General features: G+C 38.5%; 1 protein-coding gene across 1 annotated transcript in view; it reads left to right on the plus strand.

The window, feature by feature from the left end:
- Positions 1–1038: 1038 nt before the first annotated feature.
- LOC132285514 (protein transport protein SEC24 C-like) overlaps positions 1039–27380 on the plus strand; it is a 40113-nt gene continuing 13771 nt past the window's right edge. Inside the window, exons 1-12 of the mRNA XM_059787704.1 lie at positions 1039–1317; positions 1412–1455; positions 1710–2666; positions 4923–5132; positions 5465–5539; positions 5659–5757; positions 8642–8753; positions 9802–9929; positions 12800–12919; positions 24758–24838; positions 25300–25377; positions 25571–25663. Coding sequence (XP_059643687.1) covers positions 1803–2666; positions 4923–5132; positions 5465–5539; positions 5659–5757; positions 8642–8753; positions 9802–9929; positions 12800–12919; positions 24758–24838; positions 25300–25377; positions 25571–25663 — 1860 coding nt within the window. The 5' untranslated portion in view covers positions 1039–1317; positions 1412–1455; positions 1710–1802. The remainder of the gene's footprint in view (positions 1318–1411; positions 1456–1709; positions 2667–4922; positions 5133–5464; positions 5540–5658; positions 5758–8641; positions 8754–9801; positions 9930–12799; positions 12920–24757; positions 24839–25299; positions 25378–25570; positions 25664–27380) is intronic.

Genomic DNA, 27380 nt, shown 5'->3' on the forward strand with positions numbered 1-27380 from the left:
TTTGTGATTATATTGTTGATATTCAATTCTGTTTTCGGTTTACTCTCTCTTTATATATATATATATATATATTATTTTTCACACACACACACACACATATATATATTATGTACATATATTTGTGGTAGTTTGTTGGATAATCTGTAATATTATGATTTTCTAGTTACTTCAATCAATTTTTTCCCTTGTCACAATGTTTGATTTGGTGGCTGGTGGGTGAAGAAAGAAGAAGAGGGTTTGGAGGGATGGACATTTATTAGGGGGGTATTTTTGACATTTTAAATTTATGATATTTTGAATTAAAATATCTTTAAAAATTGATGGTATATACGACATTTCACATTTTTGTAACGGCGTCATTGACGAAAAAATAAATTTAGACATAAGCGACAGTAATTTTCAAAAGATATTTCAATAAGATATTTAACTAAATTTGAGGGGATGCCAGTGAAATTAATCCTAAAAATAATTTTACGCTGACTTGTTTGAGCAAATTACACACATTACACTATTTATCATTTATTACTATGATCTCCTTTAAATCTTTTTACTGCATACCGAAAGATGATCTTGAGTGTGAAAACTCTAATATATCTTGATTTTTATATAAGAAAAGTGCAAGATTTTCATACAAAGAAAAAATAAAATTGTCATTTTATAAAATTTGGTTAACAAATTCATCAGAAAAATAATGAAATCTCAGGAGAAGTCAAAATAATAAATATTGAATGGTGTAATTTGTCCAAACATTAGGGAAGATCGGTGTAATTTACTCAAATTATAAATTACTTAATATTATATTATTATTGAGTTATTTTATTTTTTTCTTTCAAGTATTGTTCTTGGGCCATACCGCATGGAACTGGAATCATGTCCGTGTCCATTCTTGTAGCCGAAGGAAGGTGGTCCCACTGACAGACACGCCATTGTAGACATGTATTGTAATAATTTCTCCGAACCTGCAACACCATACAATGCAAAATTTTCAATTTCTACCAAAAATTTGCGGGAGCTATAATGAACATTGATACAAATAAGACGCTGTAACTTTTTTTAAACGGTTATCCTTCGAACCTTAAATATGAAACGGTTACATTCGTATAAACAAATAGATACATACAACGATACACCGATTATTTTAAAATTATTCTAACGCTCTACAGTGTAGGGTGTGTTACGTCCGTCTAACGCATAAACCCTCTGCCTGACCAGACCATCGTCTTAAATCTTCAGTGGCGTCTTTCATAGAAATAGTATCGACATGGTAGAGAAAAAGATTTTCGTCGTTCTTTGCTTCCACCATTAGATCTTCTTCAGGTTCGTGAGCTTTCTTTTTTCTCTACTGTTTCTCTTTTCGGCAGGGTTTTTGGTTTGTAGAATTGAACGGTTAATCGATCGCCTCTCATATCAGATCGGATCACAAATTTCAGCAGATAAGCTTAACAGGGTCTTGAGGTGAGCCGATTTTTGAGGGTTTTCTGTTCTGAGACTTTTTGGTGAATTTATGTTTTATACACACATAAATATTTATATATATATGTGTGTGTGTGTGTGTATGTATATAAGTATATATACTATATACATATTAACGTTAGTATGTAAGATTTGGTCACTGTGATTGTCTGCCCCCGTAATTCAGCTATGTCTTCATTCGAATTTTTGGGATTTTTTTTTTGAGTTAATGTTGTTATTTTCTTGTGGGTACACAGGGATTGTTGTTTTTCACACCGTGGCAATAGAATATATACAAGGACTGGTTGAAGATTGAGATTTTCATTTAATACTATTGATTTTAGTTATCAATGGCAGCTCCTGGCGGAGCTAGACCAGGCAATACACGGCCCAACTATAGCCCCAATTATCTTGCTGATAATATGCAAAACCTACAAATCAACCGCCCTGCTGGTGGCTCTAGACCTGCTCCTCCTTTTCGGCAGCAATCCCCACCTTTCCCTTCATCAGCTCCTCCTTCGTCTCCATTTTCAGTAACCCGTCCTGGACCACCCCCACAGGGCGTCCGTCCAAGGGCTTCAGTGCCTCCTGGGGGACCTCCACAAGCCACATTGTCCCCGGACATGGCTTCCAGTAGGCCCTCTGGACCTTCCATTACTCGGCCTCCTCCACCTTTTGGGTCGAGGCTTCCACTTCCTGGGTCTATGCCCCCTTCTATGGGCAGTCAGGGTGTGCCCCCAACTGGGGCACATCCTGGTGCCTTCCCATCTTTTGGACAAGTGGCAGCCCCTCTGGGTCCTCGTTCTGGCCCTTTTGCATCTTCCTCTTCGATGACAGGTTTGGCTATGCCACCTTCAAGCACCCACAGCCCTATTAGTAATGGAATACCTGCATTTGCCTCGGGGCCTCTGCAAGGTGGACCTCGTTTCGCTTCAACTGGCAGTTCTCCGCGACTACCAGCTGGACCTCCACGATCAACAATGTTCTCTGCTGTAGATCATGCACAGGCTCCAACTGTGCGTTCTCTTCATGGAAGTCTACCTGCCAGTGCATTTCCAGATTTTGTGCAGCCAGCCTCGCCAATTTTAGCATCACCACAAAGTGTGCCACTACCTTCTGGTTCCTCACCATTTTCAGCAGCACCACGTCAAGGTATAGGTCCGGCTTCAGGTTTTCCATATGGGCCACAAACAAGACCAATGCAACCACCGCATGTGAGCTTCAAAAATCCCATTTTCTTTTTTTGGAAGTACTTATTTATTTTGTTACTGTTGCCATAATGAATCATGCTGTTATTAAGCGGTTTGGTTGATTATCTGTTGGAATCGAACTTGTTTTGCTGCTGTGTCTTCTTGTTTCATGATGAATAATTTATGTTAGTTCCATGTTTTTATTTTTTTTATTTTTTTTTAAAAGAGTTCATTTTCCCTTGAACATCTATCATCCACAAACAAAAGCTAATTGATGCTACATGAATGTATCATCTGTCATTTATGAAGAAATGCATCTTACATGTATTAAAAAAAGGAAGGATGTACATGATGTCAGCTGTAGGTTGAGGAAGCTCCGGCAGGTCTTGGGTGGGAGGCATATTTAGGTAAAAAATTAAGGTGGAAATTACTGGAAAGATCCTTTGCGATAATTGCCCATATCTTTCTACTATTCTTCTAAAGCACCTTTAAGCGATAATTGCCCATATCTTTCTACTATTCTTCTAAAGCACCTTTAAAATGCTTTCTTTGTTTCACTTTGGGGTAACAGTTCCTATCATTTTAATCAAGTGACCAACTTTACAAAGGGAGGAAAGTGGTAATTACACCATAGTTTTAGGGGAGGTAGTGACATTCTGTACACATAGAAGGTACAAGATATTTTTGAAAGGCCTCTGGCAGGGGTCTTTTCCCGAGAATAAAGAATGGAGGAAGGTGTACTCTAGTTGTTAACTTTTTCCGAAGATTTCCCATAGTTGTTATAGTTTCTACTTGTGCGTTTGAAGGTATTAGTTCGCTTATTTATGTTCATTGAGGGTAGAGGTTACTGGTGCTGATGAGGAATTAAACCCGGTTGATGGGTATTTTAGATTACAATGACAATGCATGTTGAAGTTTTGGCCAAATCTGGTTTAAACGTGTTTTAGATTTTTTACCATATGATTTATGGTTTTGAAGTATCCTAAATTAATGTAATCAAGTTAGATGTTTGGTATCTAAGAAACCTCATGCGCAAAAAACAGTGTGATTAAATTGTGGATATTGAGATAAATGTGTTAGAAAACGAGAAAGAATAGAATCATATTTGAGTGCATTTGTGAAATGATTTTGAAATCAATCTAAGTTGAATAGATAAAATGATTGGTTACATGCTAGGAAGACCAATAACAATATTAATCAGGAGGTGTGAGATGCTCCATGTTAGGGGTATGCCAGGGGAAGGGAAAGAAAAAAATTAGCGCATAGGATAGCAAGAAAATATATGTCGCGTGTGGTTTAGTTAAAGTTACATTTGTAAACGGAGTTAAAATTACGTAACATGATTCACGTGGCTGACGAAAATGGTTTTGGTAGTCTGGTCGGCTTTTTTTGAGTAAGGTCAGTTGGATCACACTACAAGTAAAGACCTCTAATCGTAATATAATTTGCTGTTATGGTGTATAATAGCCTGTATGCAACAATACGACTTGGTCTCTTGGGTTTAAATTTCAATCACAAATGGTTTTTTTATCGGTTGTATTAAAATTCACTGTACACCGTGTGCATCCGAATATGGTTTGTTACCTTACCATTTATCATGGACTGTTGCATAATTTATGTTAGGACCAGTGAAAGATTGTTCTGGTCTGAACAGGGTGTTGGAGCCTATTTGTTTTTCTTTCTTACCTTTTTCTTTTTGCCTTTTTTCTTTCTGAGTTTGTTTCTATTTTTAATGCTTCTAAATTTTATTCTCAAGGTAGTTTAACCCCATTGAGACAATATTAGTTTATAAGCTCAATGTTTAAGTTGATTCTCTTGGAATAAATAACTCGGTTTTAATCATAAATAATTTGTATGTTTATGATATGATAAGTTACAAGTAATGATATATTATTGGGTAAATTGCAAAAAATCCCCTTGAACTATTAGTTTGGCTTGACGAAAAACCCCTAAACTATAAAAAATTTACAAATAAGGCCATGCCGTTAGTTAACCGTTCATAACAATGTGAAAAATACGAAAATACCCATCAATCAAACAACGTTATCTTGTTACAGTTTCTTATTATTCTTGTTCATCTCTCTTCATCACAAGACCCTAATATGTGTCGGGATGTGTGTGTATATATTATTGATTTGTGATTTGCAATGCTTGTTTCACTAAGATTCCTATTTATCAGTGCATGGCTACTCATTTTTTTGGATACTAAATAAAGCTTTATATGCATTTCTTTTTTCTTTAATCTTGAATATGGATTCTGAATATAGTGATTTTGTTTAGGTGGCTCCACATCCACCAATGCCTGGTTCTGTACAACCACCCAGAATGTTTGGAATGCCACCTTCGCTTCCAAATCAATCTATGGGTTATATTGGAGCCTCTATGACAGGGCAATCAAAGATAGATCCAGATCAAATTCCGCGACCCATTCCAAGTTCTTCTGTGATTCTGCATGAAACTCGTCAGGGCAATCAGGCCAACCCTCCCCCGGTATGTTATCTTATCTGTAACTTTAAAAAGAAGGAAAATACATTGTTTGATGTGAGATCTGCTAGTTTTATTTATAACTCATAGACTTCAGAGTCTGTTATATATTTTTTTTATTTTGTCTTTTTTGGGTCTACTATTCACATTTACATATTCAGGCCTTAATAGGATACATACTAATGCATGCCACGATAAAATATAAACTATTGCCTGTGTTGATATGTTATACATTGATGCATGACATGATATGATATATACTGAAAAGTGTAGGACAAGTTATTGTTCGTTACTTCTGATTACTTGTTTTCTTTACTCACCCCTTTTTTCCCTTGAAGCCTGCTACAAGTGATTATATTGTCAGCGACACTGGAAATTGCAGTCCCCGATACTTGAGGTGCACTATCAATCAGGTCATGATTTGGATTAAGAATGTCCCCCTCCCTACTCTCTCTCTCTCTCCCCTCCATGCATTGGTATTGCACTCTTATGGTTGCTTGTTCTAAGTTGGTTTCTTGTGTCGTTTCAACAGATTCCATGCACTGTTGATCTTTTGACAACATCCGGGATGCAGTTGGCTTTATTGGTCCAACCCTTGGCCCTTCCTCATCCATCTGAAGAGCCCATCCAAGTAATGCTTGATTAATTTCTGTCTGACCCTTATTTTATGTTTTGTCTTTGTAAATAGTTTTTTTTTTAGTTAGTGTAGGTTTATTTTTTCTTTTTTCTTTCTTAAATTACTAAGTCATCCAAGCCAGTGAATTATGAAGTCTTAATTGTCTGAATTTTAGAGCAACATCAAACACTGTTGCAATTGTTAGAGTTGTTGGGAAATTGAGTCATGTCTTGGCTAATTCCTAGACATAACTTGGTTGTAGTTGTACAAAATCTATGAGTAAGTATGCAATTGAAGACGATAAAGATGAAGGAACAATGAAGATTACGTGGAAAGTTCATCAGGCTCGATTGTATGATTTTGAAGGTAACTGAGAGACCTTAATGGATATAAAAATCTATGCTGTATGATTTAGACAAGTTGGACTACCCATGACATAGTCTTTTTTAGCAAAAAATGTGGTCAAAATATACTTTTACCTAAATAATAAAGAAATTTTAAAAAGGGATCTTCGATTGACTGAACCCAATCGAACTCTGGCCTGACAGTCAATAAAACAACAGAATGTGTCAATTGCAACCTGGATCGGTCATTCCATCAGTCGTATTCCTTTGGAGTTCTTCACTTGATTGACCTTGAACTTTGATTAATCGATTGCCAGCAGTTCTGTTTTTCTTTTTACGATATTTGTTTATAATAATAGGATAACAGTTCCCTGTTTTGTCTCTGACTCATGTATAAACTCTAAAAACCTGCTTTAGTTGGTCTAGGGTGAGAATGAGGAATAATATAGAGAGAAAAAAATAGATAAAATACGTATCTGCTTAATGATAAACCTGCATTGGTCTGTTTGTTAGCAGTTCTGTTTTGTCAGGAGTTTCTGTTGCTTGCTAATGACAATTCTCAATTGTTGAAGTAAGAAGTTTGATTGATAATTTTCAATTGTCAAAGTAAGAACTTCAATTGATAATTTTTAATTGTCAACCAACTGGGTGATTCTAAAGTATAACTAATGATCAAATAACCAAAGGAGAGCAAAATCTTTTGGAGTAGAAGTTTGTTGATCGACAGTGGCAGTGTCTATGGGAGAGCATCATGCTAAAGTTTGGATCAGATTCCAACGGTGTAGGGTTGATACGTTGGGCTTTAACCTTTCTCATATAGTGGATCATTCATAACTTGACCGAAGGTCCTGTTATTCATTTTTAGGGTTGTCCAAGTGAATTTTGGTGTCTTTGATTTTGATTTATTGCTTCATTTGCACGAATTATATATCTATGATAAAGTAATCTAAAGTATGGCTGAATATCAATTTAGTCAAACTAATGATGATGATGATGATGATGAAAATTCAAAGAGTTCTTATAGATGTTTAAGAAGTTTTAAAGGCCTATTAACCCTCCAGTAGGTCTAGTTTAGAATCGTGTGTAGTCTAACATAACACAGCCTGTGGTGACTGACACTTCAGGAGTTTCTATTGCTTGCTAATGATTGGAGTCTTTACCCCATTTACAGTTCTCCTAGCTACTTGGCCCATTGGAATACAAGGAAACTTGTTTCATCGACGCTGAACTTTCTTTCCTGTCTGTACAAGTAAATCTCTACATGATAATTTGAAGTGATTATGGAACTTTTGATGCTAGTTGGTTTGAAAAAATCTTAAATCAAGGTTTAAGAATAACCTGAGCCTATAATGTATTAAGATTTTGCTCAAACTCATAAAGTATATGTTGGTGTTAAAGCTTTTGAAAATTTCAAATACAAGTGTAAAAGAGCTCAAACATGTGTTTTTTCTCCCTTCTCTCACTTATTTGTATCTTTTCTATGACTTATTAAGTCCTCCATGTTGAGAACAATTCAGAACCTTTTCAAAATAGAAACAATTTCATTAGCAGCCTGATTCTCTTGCATCTGTGCTTATTTTCTTGTCAAACTACAGGAGTGCATTACAGTTATACATCAGGGCCTTACTTTTTGTTTTGTGTAAAAAATTCCAGAAAAATCTCCTAGTGTTCTATTTTAAAATAAACGTGATTTTAGGAATTCAAAACTACTTAAGACACCATTTGTTTTTTTCAAAAATAAAAGTTTCCAGAAACTTGTAAGATAATGGTAATCCAAATCAAATAAGATTTATCCTAGGTCAACTTTATCAAAAAAAATTCTTATCTTAATGGCGTGATCAAAGTCGATGCTAGTTCTTGATTGCAAACATTGAAATGTCCATCTGATCTCATCCATTCTATCCAATCTTTGATAATCACTTTCGTTACCAAAGGTAAGTCAACATGGTTTTTGTTCCAAAGTAACTTAGAATAGATCAACCAATTACAACACAATTTGACGAGAAATTTGCCAACCAAATGACACTGAGCCCTAACAACTACTGTCATCAGTTTGGTGATCATGGTACAATGTTAAAAGCATCTTTGTTTTACCAACAGGCTAGTGGCCTAGTGGTTCCATGCCCCTACTTCCCAAAGGGAGGTCGGATTTGAGCCTCAATGGAGGCATGTGTGTGTGAGTACCAACTAAGAAAAAATTAAAGAAAAAGAAAAAGCATCTTTGTTTGTCAATTGAGAATCCATCTTTTTTCTTAGCAAAAAAGAGTTTGAGATTGATTTCACGTTAAAAAGCCTTGTAATTTAGTCAAAATATCTTCTTCTTCTTCTTCTTCATCTTCTTTTTTTTTTTTAAGTTGTTATCATGCCAAACTTAGAAAATTTCTTTGTCTGCTTTCTTGGCTTGGTAGGAAATTTCAGTTTCATTGTTGTTTGCTTTGACCTTTATCTTGTATTATATCAATAAGTGATTGCTTTAATTTAAAATTAAATGAAAGTAGCATACATAATTTTTAATGTGCAATTTACCTTTTATATGTCATTTATTTCTTTTATAGGTCTTGGATTTTGGGGAAAGTGGTCCTGTTCGATGTTCTCGTTGCAAAGGCTACATAAATCCTTTCATGAAGTTTATTGATCAGGGAAGGCGTTTTGTCTGTAACTTATGTGGTAAGTATAAATGATGCCCATCTAATACTTCCGTAACCTAGTAATTCGGTTTCATTTTATGCTATTAGGTTTCATTGTTGTCAGGACTTTTTTGCTATTGACATAATTTTTGTTTTAGTTAAGACTAATAATTCATCTATGGTCCTTCCACATTGTTGTATATGTTGAAAATTATTGGATTGGATGTGTACCATAGTTACGTCTTATGGAAATAAGAATCTTTATTAGGTGTATTATATTTAAGATCAATAATTCATTCTGGATGTGTATTATAGTTAGGTCAATAGGACTTATGTCGGCAAATTTTGTACGAAATGGAGTCTGTATGTTTTATTTTAACTAATGTATTTATTTATTTTATGATTTCGAAGGTTAGTTATGTTAGGCAGTTGAGTTACCTCTACCCAAGGGTGAAGCGGTAAATCCATGTGTTGAATGTCTGGCGTGAGTCTGGGTCAGAAATAACTAGGGAATTCTTGAATTTAGAACCTAGTTTTGTAACCTTTCTTCACTTTGCGGATTTGATCTGCTTGAATTAGGTCTCGTGATTTTTTCCCTATAGGTTTTTACATAGAAAAATCTGTATTCATCTGATGCGTGTGGATGTTCTATTTCTTATATTTTTGCACTCTGAGTCTCTGACCATACATGTTAGTTGAAATTTAGTTAAGTTAGTTTAAGTTTAAATTTCTGTTAAGTGTAGTTAATTTGGTTTCAAGACCTATTTGCACTGCCTTTAGGTCTATTTCGAGCTTTTTGAGTATACTCCGATTATCAGAGCCTAGGATATCCTCATGTGTCATAGGGTTGCATTGATCTAATGTCATCCATCCGTAGTCCCTAAATGTGGAACTTTATGCAGTTTAATATTCTTGTAGTTCTTGTCAATAATTCACTTATGTTTTTACTTATCAAAAAAAAATTCACTTATGTTTGAAAGTAAATTGCACGAGTCTGAGAAACATGTGGTTTGGTCGTAATTTGCTCTATGAAAATAGATTGTGTAGTTATGAAGGTTGTGATGCAGCATTTGTCATTTATTTTATAGGATTTACGGATGAAACTCCCCGTGACTACCATTGCAATCTGGGTCCAGATGGTAGGCGTAGAGATGCTGATGAAAGGCCTGAGCTATCTAGAGGAACTGTTGAATTTGTAGCTACAAAGGAATACATGGTTAGTATCCAATAAGGTTATATGGTCATATACAAAGTTCAATTTGCGGTTGTTTTGGTCATCGTTGTTTTTCCCGGTGATGTGTGGGACACTCATTACTTTTCCTGACATGATACTTGTGTCCAAAGCCAAGTTGGATACTTTTCCAACTTGTTATATCTAAAAAATTATGAAGGATTGAGTCGTAAACTTGAACTTCTTCTTATGAAGGGTATCTCTACATTCCTCAAATCTGGCATCACAATTTTAATATAATTATTATAAAGGTTCCATCAATTAACTGCATTCCCATACCTTACCATGTCAACATCCATAAATGCAACTTGATAACCATTGTATGTGTTGCATAGAGCTGATAAAGTATGTTGGGAATTTTGTCTCATATTCCTAGTTCAATTAGGTTTCTATTTTAGAGTTGTATTTTATAAGGTAATTTCTTGTAAGGCAAGTCCTAGGCTCCAAAGAATTGTAATCCTTGTCCAACAAGGAATTATAGTTGTAACTCTATAAATAGATACATAGGTTGTGGGTTGAGACATATGAGATTGAGAGAGATGTAGTCTTATGAGGGAGTTGATGGGTAGATATAGTTTATGGGTTGGTAGAGTAGGGAAAACACTGGGCACACTGGTAGCGAGGAGATAGGCTTGTGGAGTGGTACATGTTGAAAAGAGATGTACGCGGTGTTGGTACTTTTCTGTTGTAATATCTCTACAGAAGTCATAGTGGAATCTCTTCTCATCCGTGGATGTAGATCGGTTTTGGTCGAACCACGTTATATCTTGTGCTTTTGTGTGATTGCTTTCTTGGGTTTTAATGGATCTTGTTATTCATGCGTTTCCGCTACCCCAACAAGAGGTTATACCTTCATGGCTTTTAAAGGTTCTTTATGTGACCATTTTCCAATCTAAGGGCCTTTTGTGAAAGAAAGATGAATGGATGCCATGTTGGGTTTGAATGATGTTCTCAAGGGTTGCAAAACTGTATCCTAACTCATAGGGAGGATACAGTTTGTAGAATGGGTATGAAAGGTTATGAACATGTGCAGTGGATTTTTTATTTCTTTTATCATGTGATGGAGATGGTTCATGTAAGGGGTGGGATATAGATTTATTTATTTATTGATAGATAAGGTGGGATATAGATTTATTGTAGTTGATATAATATGGCTTTGAAAAAAGATGATATTTGACCTTCCTGTCTTCCAGTCTTTCTTTTCTCTGGTCTTGGTGGATGTCTCTATTATAATTGCGTCTAGGTCCTAGACAATATCTATTAAAATAGCTAGGTGTAACAGGTGGGTGCTTTGCGATCCAAACCAAAAGCCTCAGCTATTAGATGGGGCTAACACTCAACCCATTTATACCCATTTCACTTTCTATCCGAATCCAATGTGGGACAAGTCTTCCCTTGTAACATTCTCTCGCACCCGAACTCGCAATGCCTTCGTTGCGGTCGGGCCACCCTGCCTACCCGGGTGGCTCACCTGGACGCCTTCCGGGCCTGGTGCTTGGCGTGGCACCGGTGGGTGCTTTGCGATCCGATACAAAAGTTTAAGCTGTTAGATGGGGCTAACACCCAACCCATTTATACCCATTTCACTACCCATCCAAATCCGATGTGGGACAAGTCTCCCCTTGTAATACTAGGGTAGATCATCAGTATCCCACTGAATTTGTAATGATTGAAGACATAGGATCTTGGTGTTGCATCTTTGTTTTAAAGATGATGTTGTGTTGTTCAATTGTCCACCCATTAAGTTTGGGTATATAAGTGATTAATCAAGTGTATATATTTATGTTCTCCAAATTAATCGTGAAGTTCTGCAAATGTGATGGTATATATCCTATTTCTTTTCAGATCATCTTCTCGTATTTTGTCATGTTGCCAGTGCATTTGTCTTCAATGGGATTGTCCATGCAAATGACATTAATGATTTAAATTAATTTGGAATCAAATAACTTTTAGTCTAGTTGAATTCAAAATTTTAGGAGGACGGACTCGAACATCAGAGCCTCTTTGTTCAGTCCAATTTGTTTTTGTTGTTGCTTTTTAATTTTTAACCAGAGTTTAAGAGGAGGGTACACAAAGTCTAATCATTGTCCAGATAAGTTGGATGCATTGATTGGCTTAATCTAGATGTATACTACCGAATATAGTGGGATATGATGACACAATTTTTACAAGCTATCAACATTGATGTTATATCTATCTAAATCTTACAAAAAAAATGTAAAACGACCAGCATCTCATGGAATGATATGGAGGATCACTTGCGAGTAATGAATTTGCAATAATAGATTGGTGTCAGTAATGAGTCGGATCAGATGGATCAAATAATTTAGCTCACATTACATATCAATTAAACAGCACACACTTCTACACGAGATCCATGTCTCTGCTGGATACATATTTGGTTTGGACTCAGTTCTGACACAGCTAGGCATGCCTGATCATTCCATAATGTCATAGCATTTTATCAATTTAGAACTGATTGGTTGCGATGAATGGTCTATGCGGAGGCCGAGCTTTTACTGAAAATGAGGCCTTCTTTTGCAAGGTAAGTTTGTTTCATGCAAGGAAAACATATTGGTATCAATCTAGTTATTTGGCAGGATCTGTGGTAAAATTGATAGCATCTTTTGGCTTTATGTTGACTTCTGGAGGATGTAGAATTAACATATGTTAATGCATAAATTGTCCAAGATTACTTATCAAAAAAAAAAAAAAAATGTCCAAGATTAGCTGTTTGTTTTCTTGTGAGCTTTATCTTTTGAGATTATTTTGAAAAATCTATTACTTTTCCCCTTTTCTCTATCTTCCATGGGTGACATGATGAGTAATTCTTTACATTGTTGTCTTATTACAAGGTGCGTGATCCAATGCCTGCTGTATTTTTCTTCATCATTGATGTATCCATGAATGCCATACAGACAGGTGCAACGGCTGCTGCTTGCAGTGCAATTAACCAAGTCATTGCCGATCTTCCTGTAAGTTTTATTTCTAGTATGTTGGGACATTTGTTTAATGCCTTATGGAACAGTGTATGATTTGATGATCTCTAATTGATTTAACCTTAGTTTCCATGAACCATACACAATGAAAATTCCCTATATCTGTGTATTTTTCAGCTCGAGTCATTGTTTAAAAATGTCAGAATCTTACAAAAAAGTGTTTTTTTTGAAGTGTTTACCGAGTATACGAGGGGCACAGGGGAAACCCTTTGCAAGTAAACTGCACAGAAGGGCTAAAGATACCATCTCCCGCTAGCCAGAATTTTACAAGCTTTAGTTGATGTCTATAGCCTCTAGCTTTTTGTATTTATATATGTTGAGCATTTATTGTTCAGACTTCAGAGGCAGCTTAATTTCTAAGTTCATCTAAAGCAGATTTCCAATGGAACACCTCAGCCTATATCATGCCACATCATTGATTCTTACTTCCAAAGTAGTATGCCTTCTTTTTCCTATCCTGCTAACCATTTAATTTGAATTCTTGGTCTTCTTGAATCAAACAAGTTCAGTCCTTAACATAGTTTGGCTGCGTCTGCTCTTTGCATGATACAAAGTGATGGGCTCTTTTTAAATGTTTGCACTCACTCCTCTATTTAAATGTTTGCACTCACTTTATATATATATATATATATATACATATATTTTTGTTGTTTGGTCCTATGCATTCAAGCATAGTTTCTTATACACATCCGTATTTTTTTGGGACTGCATTCAGCTGTGGAGGCTCTGGACTCTTTTCTTCTTCTGAGCTTCTTGATTGTATGTCTTGTGGGCTGTTCATTCTTTGTCATTTTTCCATCCTTTGTGAGACTTGTGTCCTCTTTGGACCTCTCTCTCTATGCATGTATATGTTTAAATTTAATTTTCACCAAAAGATGATTGATGATTGAAGCTTATTATGTTAATGCTCTCTTTATAGAGAACTTTTGTGGATTCAGTAGCTCTAGTTATTAATAAGTACTAGTATCTTCGCAAAAGGAGATGCTATCCAGGATATTTTTTATTGACAGTTGTTTTAAGGACTTGTGATGATAACTGTCAGAAAGACATGGCAGCTTGTTGACCTTTGTGGTAAATGTCAGGGAAACTGAAGATGCAATGAAAAAAGTTCCCTCTATTTGGAAAACCAATTCCTTACACTTAAAAATATCTCAACTGCTTTTCCCTCTCTTTCCATTCTATTTGTAGATTCTTTCAATTGTTTTAGAAGCTTTTTCTTTAATCTTCCATGTTGGACCGATCCTTTGGGCTCTTCTTGGACACCGGCTCATTTCCTTTGCTTTGAGATTGGGCTTGGAGATTGTCCCAATGGATATTGGGCCTGATGGTTAGTCATCCGATCAGGCTAAATGTTCTTTCCTGATCCAATCTTTAGTTATATGGGTTGTACCCGGCCCAGGCCAATTTTGGTATCTTCACCTGCCCTCCTAATCTCTCCCTAATTGATTAGAGTGAGATTACCGAAGAGTTGCAATTATGACATGACTGCTCGAAGCGGTGACGTGGGGAAGTGAATGGTTGGTTCAGAGGCCTACGTTTTGAAATTTGAAATATCATCATTGTCCCGACTCCTCGGTTAATGAATCCTTTCTTCTTTAAAACCCCTGACTTCGCATTTTATGCTTTTCTTCTATCTTCCCCATCAGTAACCAGATCTTCTTTGGCGCATCCTCTTTTTGCAATTCTTCATCTTCCATTTCGTGGCGGTACATTCGTCGGATCTTCTTTCGAAGGTTAATTTTATCCTCTGTTACTTCTCAAGGACTCTATTCTTTATTTTCTTTAAAACAAAACCAAATCTAAGGGTTTCCTTCCATCATTGCAATGGTTCCTGACTTAGAAACCCTTCGATCGAAGTACGAAATACCTAACAACGTTTCCATTAGGTTCTATCCCGAGGGTTTGGATGAGAGAACTGGTGAGGGTCTTCTTCCCAGAGAGATCCTCTTCTCCCTCCTTCACTTAAACGTAATCAGATTCCCTTTGCATCCGTTCTTTTGTTATGTTTTTAATAAATTAGGGCTTTCCCCTTTTCAAGTTAACCCTAACTTTCTTAGGGTAATATCAGTTCTCTTGATCTTAAATCGTGATAGAAATCTAGATCTTGACATCTTGGACCTTCTTCTTTGCTATTGAGTTACCAAAATCAGAACCAGTGATATGTACTTCCACTTCTTTCCCCTCAAAAAACAATCTATATACACGAATAAACTCGCCTCTGAAAAAGGTTGGAGAAGTAATTTAATTGGGGTTAGTGGGGCTTGGCAGACTCCAAATCGCTCGGATTTTCCCTATCTCGACCACTTTTGGGGAGTGTTTTGTCCCCTTATACAAAAAATATAAGAAACATAAGAACGACTGCCCTGTGAAATTTGTCTTCCTCGTTTCTGCACTTTCCTTTGCCGTTGCCTTGGCATTCCTTATGATGAATTGGTTTTCAGCGTTTGCAGGGCTAGACTTGATTTTTTGAAGGAGAAGGTGTTGAACGTCATTCCCTCTGCTTCCGATCTGCTCACTCCGGAAAATCTTTCTGACATATCAATCTTAGGTGCTACATACAGATCCCTTCCTTCAGCAGGAGGAGGAACCCTTCTGCAGCTGTTCCTGCGGCTACCCCAGCTGCTCTTGCGGCCATTCCAGCCGCTCCTATTGTCTCTCCGAACTCTGGCCAGCTTACTCCCGAATCTCTCACATCCATTCCAATCGAGGTTCCGCCTACCATGCCAAACGATAACCCTTCTGAGCCTTCTCCATCAACTGCTCCGAGTACTGAGGGATCCATTCCTGTCCGAACAGCTGCTTCTGAAAAAAGCCTGGGCAAGAGACCCCAGCCTGAGGGTGGGTCCAACCAGGATGACCTTCCTTTGTCTCGAAGGGCTAGGACTTAAAGGGTTACCACTATTCTCCCTTCATCACAGGTGTCCAATCCAGAAGGTGAAGCAGCTAGAACTTCTGCCTCCTCCCCCGTAGTGGTTCCATGGCGCCCCATACTCAAACGGGAAGATGGGTCGATCGTGGCTCCTACAGACTCTGTGCTCAAGGATGATGCCACTTCATTTGCTTTCTACAAGGGAATTTGGACCCCACAAGATCTAAAAACCCAGAAGGAAATGTCCTTTAATGAAATGTTCAACCGCTTTCCCTCGGCTGCTGTTAAGGTAACTCTTTTCTGCCTTTTGACAAACTTTCATTTTTTCCTCATTCAGACCCTTATATACTCATACTGAATGTATTAGAACGCTTGTGTCTTTATGTAGAGTCTGTTCGGGATGATCACCTTTCAGAGGAATCTTGAGTTAGCAAACAAGAGAATTAAAGCCCTCTCCCTCAGATCTGTTAAGAGTATGGCAATAGTAGAGGCCAAGAATACAAAACTGTTGGTCAAGCTAGCTGAATCAGAGATCGAAATAGACGCTCTAAAGACTGAAAAAGATGCTCTGAAGAACGAGTGAGGCTCTCTTCATAATGAGATGGACGTCTTGAAGACGGAAAAAAATGTTATGCAGACTGAGAGAGATATGCTGAAGGTTGAGAAGGGGAACCTCCAACGCTCTTTAATCTCTGAACAGCTAACCCGGTCTGTTTTTGAAGAGAAATCTTCGAATGAGCGTACTGCTCTGCCAAATGTTATAGGCAGAGTTGGTGGTATGAAGGCTCTTCACGCTCGCTTTTCTCGGATCGGGGCTTTTAGATATGCCGAGGGGTACTGAGATGGTTTTATTGATCATTCTCCTCCTGAAGGTTAAGCAAGCTCCTATGCTGGTCCTGATGATGTTGACGACTTTTTAAAGATTGACCCGCCGAATGTTTACACCGATCCACTTCCTGACCCTGCCGAACGTATATTCATATAGTGCAATGAGATTGCAACCTCTGGGGCTATCCCATCCGATCACCCTCTGAGTATCTCTCCCATCACTACTGTTGTTCCTCCTGCTGTTGTAACCAATGATAGAGCTCTGCCAACTGAAGAGGTCATTCATCTTGACTCTCTATCTAGAGGCGAGGAAATGATCAATGATGATGAAGGAGACAATGGACCAGCTAGAGATGATGAGGCAACCAATGATGGTGGAATGGGCAACGGATCGGCCACAGGAGAAGAGATGATAGATTAGAGTTTCACTGACCTCTGTACTTGTTTCATTTCATTCTGATATCACTTTTTGTATACCCAGAATTATTTTGTAATGATGAATGGAATGATAATTTAATCTTGCCAAATGTTCTTATTTCGGCATTTATTTGAACGAAATGATAATTTAATTTTGCCCAGTGTTTGGCGTTCGGCTCACAGTGCCATTTGCCACTTACTTGATTAAGTGCTTGGCGCTCGGCTAGAATGTCACTTGCCACTTGACTTTTCATTTTGTGCAAGTTTTTGGCGTTCGGCTCACAGTGCCATTTGCCACTTACTTGGTTAAGTGTTTGGCGCTCGGTTAGAATGACACTTGCCACTTGACTTTTCATTTTGTGCAAGTTTTTGGCGTTTGTCTCACAGTGCCATTTGCCACTTACTTGGTTAAGTGCTTGGCACTCGGCTAGAATGCCACTTGCCACTTGACTTTTCATTTTGTGCAAGTTTTTGGCGTTCGGCTCACAGTGCCATTTGCCACTTACTTAACTTTTACTAAGTGCTTTCTGCTCAACCAATTTTTGAAATAAAGTGAACTCTTTTTATAAATCTTGATGGATCGATACATTCATATAAGCATAATTCTAAATGAACATTGTTCAGAATAGAATTTAATCTTGCAATCTTATTCTATTGGAAGTACCATTTTAGAGACGTGGCGTTCCATAGTTTATTGACCAATCTTCTAGCTATGGTCTCTAGATTGTATGCCCCTTTCCTATGGCCTCTACAACTCTGTATGGCCTTTCCCAGGGTGACATCATCTTTTTGACGATTCCTACCTTATTTTTGCAGAACTAAGTCACCGGGTGCAAAATCTTTATGCTTCACCTTTTTGTTGTGACTATTCATAAGGGTTTGTTGATAAGAAGTGAGCCTTATTGCTGCTGCATCTATTTTTTCTTCCAGTAAATCAAGGTTAAATTTCAGCATACTGTCGTTTTGCTCTTGATCCCATGCCAAACTTTGAACAGTTGGAACTAAATGCTCAACCGGTATTATTGCCTCAGTACCATATGCCATAGCGAATGGGCTCTCAACAGTTGGTCGTCTAGAAGTTGTTCTATAAGCCCACAAGACGTTCGGAAGCTCGTCCAACCATTTACCCTTCTTATCCTCAAGCTTTTTCTTGATACAGGCAACGATTGTTCTGTTTGTGATTTCGGCTTGACCGTTCGCTTGCGGATGGCTAACTGCTGCCAACTTTTGATTGATTCCATACTCTTCTAGCTGGTTTCTTACTTGCTTACTATCTAGATTGGTTCCATTGTCCATAACGATAGATCTCGGCACACCAAAACGACAAATGATATTGCTCTAGATGAAGCGTCTTACTTGAGTTTGGGTTACACTAGGATACGGCTCGACTTCTACCTATTTGGTAAAATAATTTGTTGCAAACAGAACATATTTGTTTTGTGATCTCGCCTTTGGCAGAGGGCCAACAACATCCATCCCCCATTGTGCGAAAGGCCATGGTTTGACCATTACGTGCAAATCTTCAGGTGGTTGGTGGATCAGTGGTCTGAAGCTTTGGCACTTATTGCATCTTTCAGAGAATTCTTCTGCATCCCGCGACATGTTTGGCCAAAAGTATCCTTGCGTCATTGCTTTGTGCGCCAAAGATCTTCCTCTTGAGTGGTTGCCACATACACCCTCATGAATAGCTCGCAGGATCTGCCCAGCATTTGAGGGGGTAACACATTTCAAATATGGACCCGAGAAAGATCTCTTATACAATTGATTATGGATAATGGCATATTTTGTAGCATTTGATCTGATTTTCCTTGCCTCATCTTTCTGTTTGAGCAACACACCATCTCGTATGAAAACCGTGATTGGACCAATCCAGTTTGGCTCAAACGGTATGACATTTACTTGTTGAGGATCCGAGCCGAGTGGTTCCTCAAAGATGGAGGGTTGACATAACACATCAACTGGAATCACCCTTGCCATTGTCTCTCCAGAACTCGACGCACTATAGGCTAGCCGATCGGCATCCTCATTATATTCTCTTGGCAATTGGATGAACTTGATTTGATCAAAGTTTTTTGCTTCATGCATAACGGCGGAACGATATGCCTCCATTGTCTCATCTTTGGTACCATACTCCTAGTCTCCTGCCTAATGATCAATTGCGAATCACTAAAAGCAACTAGACTCTTGACCTTTAGTTCTTTTCAGTCCTGCCAGCAATGCTTCATACTCTGCTTCATTATTAGTTGCTCTGAATTCAAGTCTGATCGCTTGACATAGCGTGGTACCTTCTGGGGTCTGCAGTTTGATCCCTACTCCTGCCCCTATTTGATTTGAAGAACCATCAACGAAAAGCTTCCACGATGAACTCCCGAGGTCTTCTTTTATGTCTTCTACATCGCATTCAAGCAGGAAATCAGCCACCGCCTGTCCTTTTATGGCCGTTCGAGGTTCATACGTTATATCAAACGAGTTCAGCTCAATGGCCCACTTTGTCATCCTTCTTGGCAAATCTGGCTTACGCAAGATGATCCTTATAGGAAAGGTGGTAAGAACAACGATAGGATGGGATTCAAAATAGTGCCTAAACTTCCTCTTTGCATTTACCAATGATAAGATCACTTGTTCGGCCTTTGAGTATCTTTTCTCCGGGTCGGTCATTGTTTTGCTAACATAGAACACTGGGAATTGCTTTCCCTCTTCGTTCCGCACCAGTAGGGCACTTGTTACAATGCTCGATACGCTAAGATACATGAAAAACTTCTCACCTGGTTTTGGGGCAGATAAGATTGGAGGGTTTTGCATATACTCTTTCAACCTGGTCAGTGCCTGTCGTTGCTCATCCCCCCAGGCTTGTCTCCCGTGGCCTCTTTTTGTGTCGAAGAATGGTTTGCAACGATCTGATAACTTAGAAATAAATCGACTTAGTGCTGCTATCTGTTCGGTGAGCGCCTGAACCTCCTTAACGATTCTCGGTTCTGCATTTTTTATCAGAGCCTCGGCTTGGACTGGGCTAGCTTCAATCCCTCTGCTATTGACCACGTGCCCCATGAATTGCCCAAAACCCATGCCGAACGAGCGTTTGGTTGGGTTAAGCTTCATGCCATACTTCCTCAACACCTCAAACACATCTTGCAAGTGTTGCAAATGCTAGTCCTTCTTTTTACTTTTTATTACCATGTCATCGATATAGGCTTCTACGGTTTTACCCATTTGACTTTTGAAAATCTTGTTAACCAACCTTTGGTAAGTGGCTCCAGCATTCTTCCAGTCCGAACGGCATGACCTTGTAGCAATAGATCCCTCGTTCGGTGACAAAAGAAGTTTTTTCTTCATCGTTCGGATCCATAGGAATTTGATTATAACCTGAGTAAGTATCCAGAAAAGTTAGCCGTTCATACGCAGTAATGACATCCACCATTTGATCTATTTTTGGTAAAGGGAAACTATCCTTCAGACAAACTTTGTTCAGGTTAGTGAAATCAATACAAACTCTCCATTTCTCATTCTTCTTCTGCATTACTACTACGTTTGAGAGCCAGGATGGGTATTGAACCTCTCTGATGAACCCTGCCTCCAGCAATCTATCAATTTCATCAGCTATGATTTGATTGCGCTTTAGAGCGAACCTCCTTTGCTTTTGTCTTACAAGCTTGACGTTCGGATCTACATTGAGAGAATGGCAAGACACAAAAGGATTGATTTCTGGCATGTCCGAATGGCTCCAAGCAAACACATCCGCGCTCTCAGACAAAAAATCAACTAACTGCCGTTTCTCCTCCTCTGCAAGCCTTGACCTTACTCTTGTGGTTGTGTCTGGTCTCAGAGGATCAATCTGCACATCCACGAGGGGCTTTTCAATAAGGATCAAAGGCTATTCCTCCTCCCCAAACTCTTTGGGTGGAGGCCCCTGTAATTGCTATCTCGGGCTCCCAGATCGGACGGGTGCTTTTCCTTTCCCGCCGGCTTCCAAGGTTACAGAATAACACTCTTTGGCTGCTACCTGGTCTCCATGGATATCGATCACTTTGCTCCCATCTGGACTTAAGCATCTCATTACTTGGTGCAAAGTTGAGGGGACACCTTGGACTCTGTGAATCCACACTCTTCCCATCAAGAGATTATAAGACGGGTGAATCTCAACGACCACAAAGCATCCTATCAGTTCTCTCTTGACAGCAAGTACTGGCAACTCGACTATACCGATAGGCTCCACCCGCTTCCCATCGAATCCTAACAGTGGACTTCCTGTGGGTTTGAGCTTTTCTGGTTCAATCCTGAGCCGGTCGAACGCTACTCTTGTCATGACGTTTGCGCTGCTCCCTGGATTAATCAAGACTCTTCGAACTAAGCATTTTGCTACCATTAGGCTAATGACCAGGGGATCTTCATGAGGGACTTGAATTCGCAATAGATCCATTCTGTCAAACCTTATCTGAACTGAAATGCTTTGTTGGTGCAGAACGTTTACACTGCCTTTCCTTTTCTTCATTTGTGCTTGGCGAGACGTGTTCGGAGTAGCTCTTCTGACTCTTCGGTCGGCCCAGACCGGCCATGAATTGCATTTATTATGCGAACAGGTTGAGCGTTATGGTAGTTTGGTTTCTGATTTCTCTTCACTTGCTCTGCCGGTCGGTTTTGCTCTATTGCTGGTCCTTGAATGTAACCAGCGAACTCTCCCTTTGTTATCAACATCTTTACTTGTCTTCTTAAATTCCTTTATTTTCTTAGAATAACCTTGCCAGGCTGACTTTGAGTGGAGTGATCGATTCTTCCTCCCTAGGCCTCTTTTCTGCTTTCTAGGGGGTCGGACGCTGTGGTGCAACTTGCTTTTGTCTGGTCTTTGTTCTGGTCTTTTCTTCCACTGCGACCATTGATGTCTTCCTTGCGTTGGCTGCTTCCTCTTCCTCTAAGCGCACAAAACCACCAGCTCTCTGGTTCAGCTCATCCATGGTCTTCAGCGTATTCACTACTAGATTTGTGTGGAACGGTGTTTCTCGGTTCATGGCCAGGTTGAACGCTTGAATCGCCGTGGATGGACGGCACTCTATTACCATTCTCTTTTCTAGGTTAATCTAGTGAGAAAAGTTTGAAGACTTTCGCCTTCTAGCTGTTTCATTGTAAACAAACTAGGTATGTCCTTGGTCGGCCGCTTGTTTCTATAATATTGGCTTATGAATCTGTCGCATAGGTTCCGGAAGCTTTCCACCGATCCCCTTGCCAAGTTCTTGAACCAGTTAAGCGCCGGTCCAGTAAGGCTCGTAGGGAAAACTTTGCACATCAGAGCATCATTTTCTGTATTCAGAGCCTTCTTTAGCTGAATGTGATAAACATGTTCAATCGGATCGCTCGTTCCATCGAACAAAGTAAAAACTGGCATGGAGAATTTTCTTGGATTTGGAGCATTCAAGATCTCATCTGTAAACGGTGAATCAACAGTCCGAGCTGCCGTACAGAGGGCTTCATTTTCCTTCAGGAGCATCTTTTGCTCAACAGATCTCTTGCTTGAACTCCTGTAGTCATACGTGGCCATTGACGGACGGTAGACTGGATCGAACGTCCTTTTCTTCAGTTAATTCCCTTTGCCACGATGGCACAGCCTTATTGTGACCGAACTCCATGGCTTCTTCTCGCTTGATCCTTTCGCGATGCGGATCGAACTCCATGGTTTCTTCTCGCCTGATCCTTTTGCAATGTGGATCCAGATGGACAGATCCTTCCCGATCTTCCAGATGATGGTTTTTCGGTGGAAAATCATCCGGCCTGAAATTTTCACGGCGCGGATCCAGGGGAACGTTTCCTTCTTGTTCATCTTGGCGAACATTGTTTGGCAGCAGGATTCTTTCTCCTGTTGGAGGTGGTCGTGGAGGTGTCGGAGCATCTCGTCACTCCATTCCGGCTCTCAGTTTCGCATTTTCTCTCCTTAGAGCCTCAATCAGGCTCATCAATTCGTCAAGCTTTGCGTGTTGTTCATTCTTGTGGATAAGAACTCCCACCTCCGATCATCGTTCCTGATCGGAGTAGAGTCATCAACCGAGAAATCTTGGTCAGATCTTGGACTTTGCTATCGTGAGTGTACTAGATTTGGCCTTTGCCTCGCCGAATTCCAATCTTCGCCGGCTAGATCTGAATCTTTTCTGCCGTGAATTCATCGGATCTCGCCTTTGTCAATCAAGATCAAATCTCCGCAAAACAGATCACGGTCTCCTCAGGTCGGAGTCCAATTTCCAGAGATCAAGCTTCAACTTCGCAGATCAATCCTAATCCTCCGAAAGAATGATCAATCTGCTCGCAGCGTGCTTGAGGATCGATTGGATCTTTCCTTCGTTTCCCACAGACGGCGCCGTTGAAGATGCAATGAAAAATGTTCTCTCTATTTGGAAAACTAATTCCTTACACTTCAAAATATCTCAACCCCTTTCCCCTCTCTTTCCATTCTATTTATAGATTCTTACAATTATTTTAGAAGCTTTTTCTTTAATCTTCCATGTTGGGCCGATCCTTTAGGCTCCTCTCGGACACCGGCTCATTTCCTTTACTTTGAGATTGGGCTTGGAGATTGTCCCAATGGATATTGGGCCTGATGGGTGGTCATCCGATCAGGCTAAATGTTCTTTCCTGGTCCAATCTTTAGTTATATGGGTCGTACCCGGCCCAGGCCATTTTTGGTATCTTCAGAAACTTGTGAAGGGGTTGGGTGATGTAATTGGTGGAGAGTTTCATGGATCTTTGGATTGATTTAATAAAGAATGGAGGAGGGAGATCTGAAAGATAATAATTCCCATTGAGTAATGGCCCCTTTATTTTATTTTGTATTATGTATACATGTATGTGCGGTAAGAAAAAAATGAGAGAATTAGATTGATCTCATTCGGGAGATGGTTGGAGTAGCACCAATTGGAGATAAAAACGAGAGAAAATAAGTTAAGATGGTGAAAACCTTTAAGTGCGCGTGAAGATCAGGCCCAAGACAGTTTCTAACCGAATTCACTAATATAAGAATGAACATGATGACATATATTCTCCACTTGATAAATGAAGAAGAAACTGGCTCTTATGATGCCACATGGAGAAATGAAATTCTATTTGAGAAAAAAGATAAACCTGCTTTGGTCAAATGGCTTGCTTGGATGAACCTCCCTTTTGCCGGCCCTTGCCTCACTTGATGCGCAACACTTTGTCTGGAGAAAGATGGGATTACTAACTGTCCATCCACTATTCACTGTCTTCCCTGATCCAGATCTCTCAGAAAAGTAGGAATTTTGGAAAGTAACATAGTCCACATTGAGGGTAATACTAAGGGAAGAGGAAGACCAAAGTTAACGTTGGTAGAGTTGGTAAAGAAAGATATAATAACATGTGTATAGACTGAGGCTATGGCCTTAAATAGAGCGGAATGGAAACATAGGATTCATGTAGCCGACCCCAACTAATTGGGAAAAGGCTTGGTTATTGTTGTTGTTGTATACATGTATGTACTAGAATTTACTTTTTTATATCTTAGGTAATCAAATTGGAATACTTCTAACATGTTGGATCTGTTCAACTCACTATGATCTTACCTAGTTAATTGAAGGTGGTAGCTCTTCCTTGGATCCTTCTTCTTCAGTTTTGTAATAGTCCTGAGGCCATATATGCACTCTTATGCACTTGTACAAGAAAGCATTTCAGTCACTGATGAAATTATGATTTTTTTGTTGCAGGAGGGCCCTCGGACAATGGTAGGTGTTGCCACATTTGACTCAACCATCCATTTTTACAATCTGAAGCGTGCATTACAGCAGGTCAATTTTCACTTGCAATATTTTCATTCCAAAATATTCAGATTTTTTTGTTGAAAGTGTTTTTGTGCTTGTACCTTCTATAGCCGCTTCTTTTCTGATTTAGATTTATATATATTTGGGATTAAGAATAGATAATTTATCAAAAAGAATTGATAATTCGTAAAACTATTATTCTGCTGTGTCTGCTGGTCTGTTTTGAGTGCTCATTCACATCCTCTTATGCTGTTACGAATAATTTGCATTTTCCCCTTCTTTCCTGATTTCTTATATGAAAGTTCCTTTTTGGGTATTATGTTTCATCGTGTTATCTTTAAAATATTGAGGATTATATGCTGATTGCTGACCTAAAATGGGGTTCATCTCACAAGAGTGGGAAATAAATTGAAAACTATGACTTATAATTTTACTTGAGCACAATTTTTCATGGATGCCCATTTTTGATGTTCCATCTATGTTCACAGCCATTGATGCTCATAATTCCTGATGTGCTAGATGTTTACACTCCTCTCGAAACCGATGTTATCGTTCCACTATTTGAGGTCAGCTTTGTGAACTTTTGGGTTTTCAGTTTTTCATTCTTTTAATTTGGGTTGGTTTAGATCTGTTCCAGAGCATTATTTTAACACTTTCTTTTAGATTAATTATTTTTTCCCTCAAGGTAGTTTTTTTTTTTGTTCCCTTAAGTAATTTTCAAGTAATTGAGTGAGTTAGTTGTTTGTTTTGAGGAATCAGTGCCGACAACATCTAGAACTCCTGTTGGAAAATATCCCAACCATGTTTCAGAATAACCAAACTGCTGATTCAGCCTTTGGTGCAGCAATCAAGGTATGGAATTTTCTTTATACTGATTATATAGAGTCTAACTTTTAAAATTCATAATTTTGCAAGTCACATAAAATGCTAGCTCAGTGTACGAGGCTCCCACCAGTATAGGGTATGGACTCTAGGGAGAGTCAGATGTATGCAGCCTTACCTCCTGGGAGATTGTTTCCCATTTTGATCCAAATTTTAATTAATTTTCATCGAATTTTAATAACCAAAAAATTGTTAGTATACACCCTTCCATGAAAAAGAAGATATTGCTTACATATTTCAAAGAATATTTTTGAACTTTTCACAATGGTAGAAGGCATATTATATACTCCTGGCATAAAGGTCTTTTAACGTCTTTCTGATTCAGTGATTGGAAATGTTAAATGACTGGAAACTTTCAATCGTCCAAGACACTCACATATATTTTCTAATATATTTTTCTATTCAGTAAATAATGATATTTTAAGAAATGATTAATTATTAAATATGGTAATATTGAACACTGATGCAATTCATTTTCTCAAAAAACTTGTTGGATTCAATCGTTTAATTACGTGATATTGATGGTTTGATCATATAGTAGTAGCACAAGATCCAACCTATGCATGTTAAGAACGAGAGACAACTTATAACTGTATTGTTGGTGTATACCTGATGATTAAATAGTTTTGTGCACATACACAGTAACACATAATGAATTCAGGTGAGGCTAAAACCCACCTGCTGGGGGTAGCTTACAGAGTTTTTTGAGCCATTTGGCTCTATTTTAAAGCGTATCCTCATTCTAAAAGTTCACCATATTGTTTATGGTTGAGTAATTAAATCCAAAATTTGATTAGATATTAAATATTAAGTCAAAAACTGTAGCAGGTGGTTCATTTTTGAATTAATTGGATTATTTGTGGAACAAATAGGAAATTGCAGAATAGAAGAAATATTAGAACTCGTTGGACAGGTGTGAACATTTTTTAATCCAATTAAATTGAAAAGGAATTTATCAAACTTTTCTGGAAAAAACTTACATGGCACACAAAAAATACTTGGTTTTTATTGAAACAGAACCAGAGGAAGAAACTGGAACTCATGAGAGCGGATTGGGAGAAGAGATTGTATTTAGGGCCTAGGGTTCGGCTGGGGGCAGAATGGAGAGTGGAAGTGGAGAGATGGAGATTGAGCCAGGATATTGTAGTTTCACTGTCTTGAAAGATATTGCAGATTGGTAGGGTAAAGATATGGTCACTTTGTGAGTGTGGAGTCAATACATCTAAAGGAATCAACTGCCACTGTCTTTCTGGGTCTAGATACAAATAACGGAAAATATATCTATTTTACAATTAGTTCAGAGTTGATGGTTCAAAATTTTCAAAACACAAGTGATGGTTCAAAATTTTCAAAACACAAGTGATTGTGTGTGTGTTTTTTGAGGCAACGAACAGGTCAACTTAATAACTTTACACTATATTGAGAAGGAGCTAGCACTGTTGTTGATGCCCTAAATTAATTGTGGGGTTGAGGATCAACTAATTGGGGCACATACTGCCACAGCTAGTAATGCTAAAGTCGCATTGTTCTTTACATTATTATATTCAAATAACAATGGTCTTCATGTAGTAAAACACATCTTTGCACTGATTTTACTTTTGTAATTATTTTTTTGCTTGACAGTCTGTTGACGTAAGCTAATAAGGAGAGTATAATGGTTCATCGATGCATACACATGGGTATCAAT

The sequence above is a fragment of the Cornus florida genome, unplaced genomic scaffold (assembly GCF_030987335.1).
Source record: "Cornus florida cultivar Cherokee Brave unplaced genomic scaffold, ASM3098733v1 CherokeeBrave_3.0.0_Hap2_Chr11, whole genome shotgun sequence".
Taxonomy (NCBI): Eukaryota; Viridiplantae; Streptophyta; class Magnoliopsida; order Cornales; family Cornaceae; genus Cornus; species Cornus florida.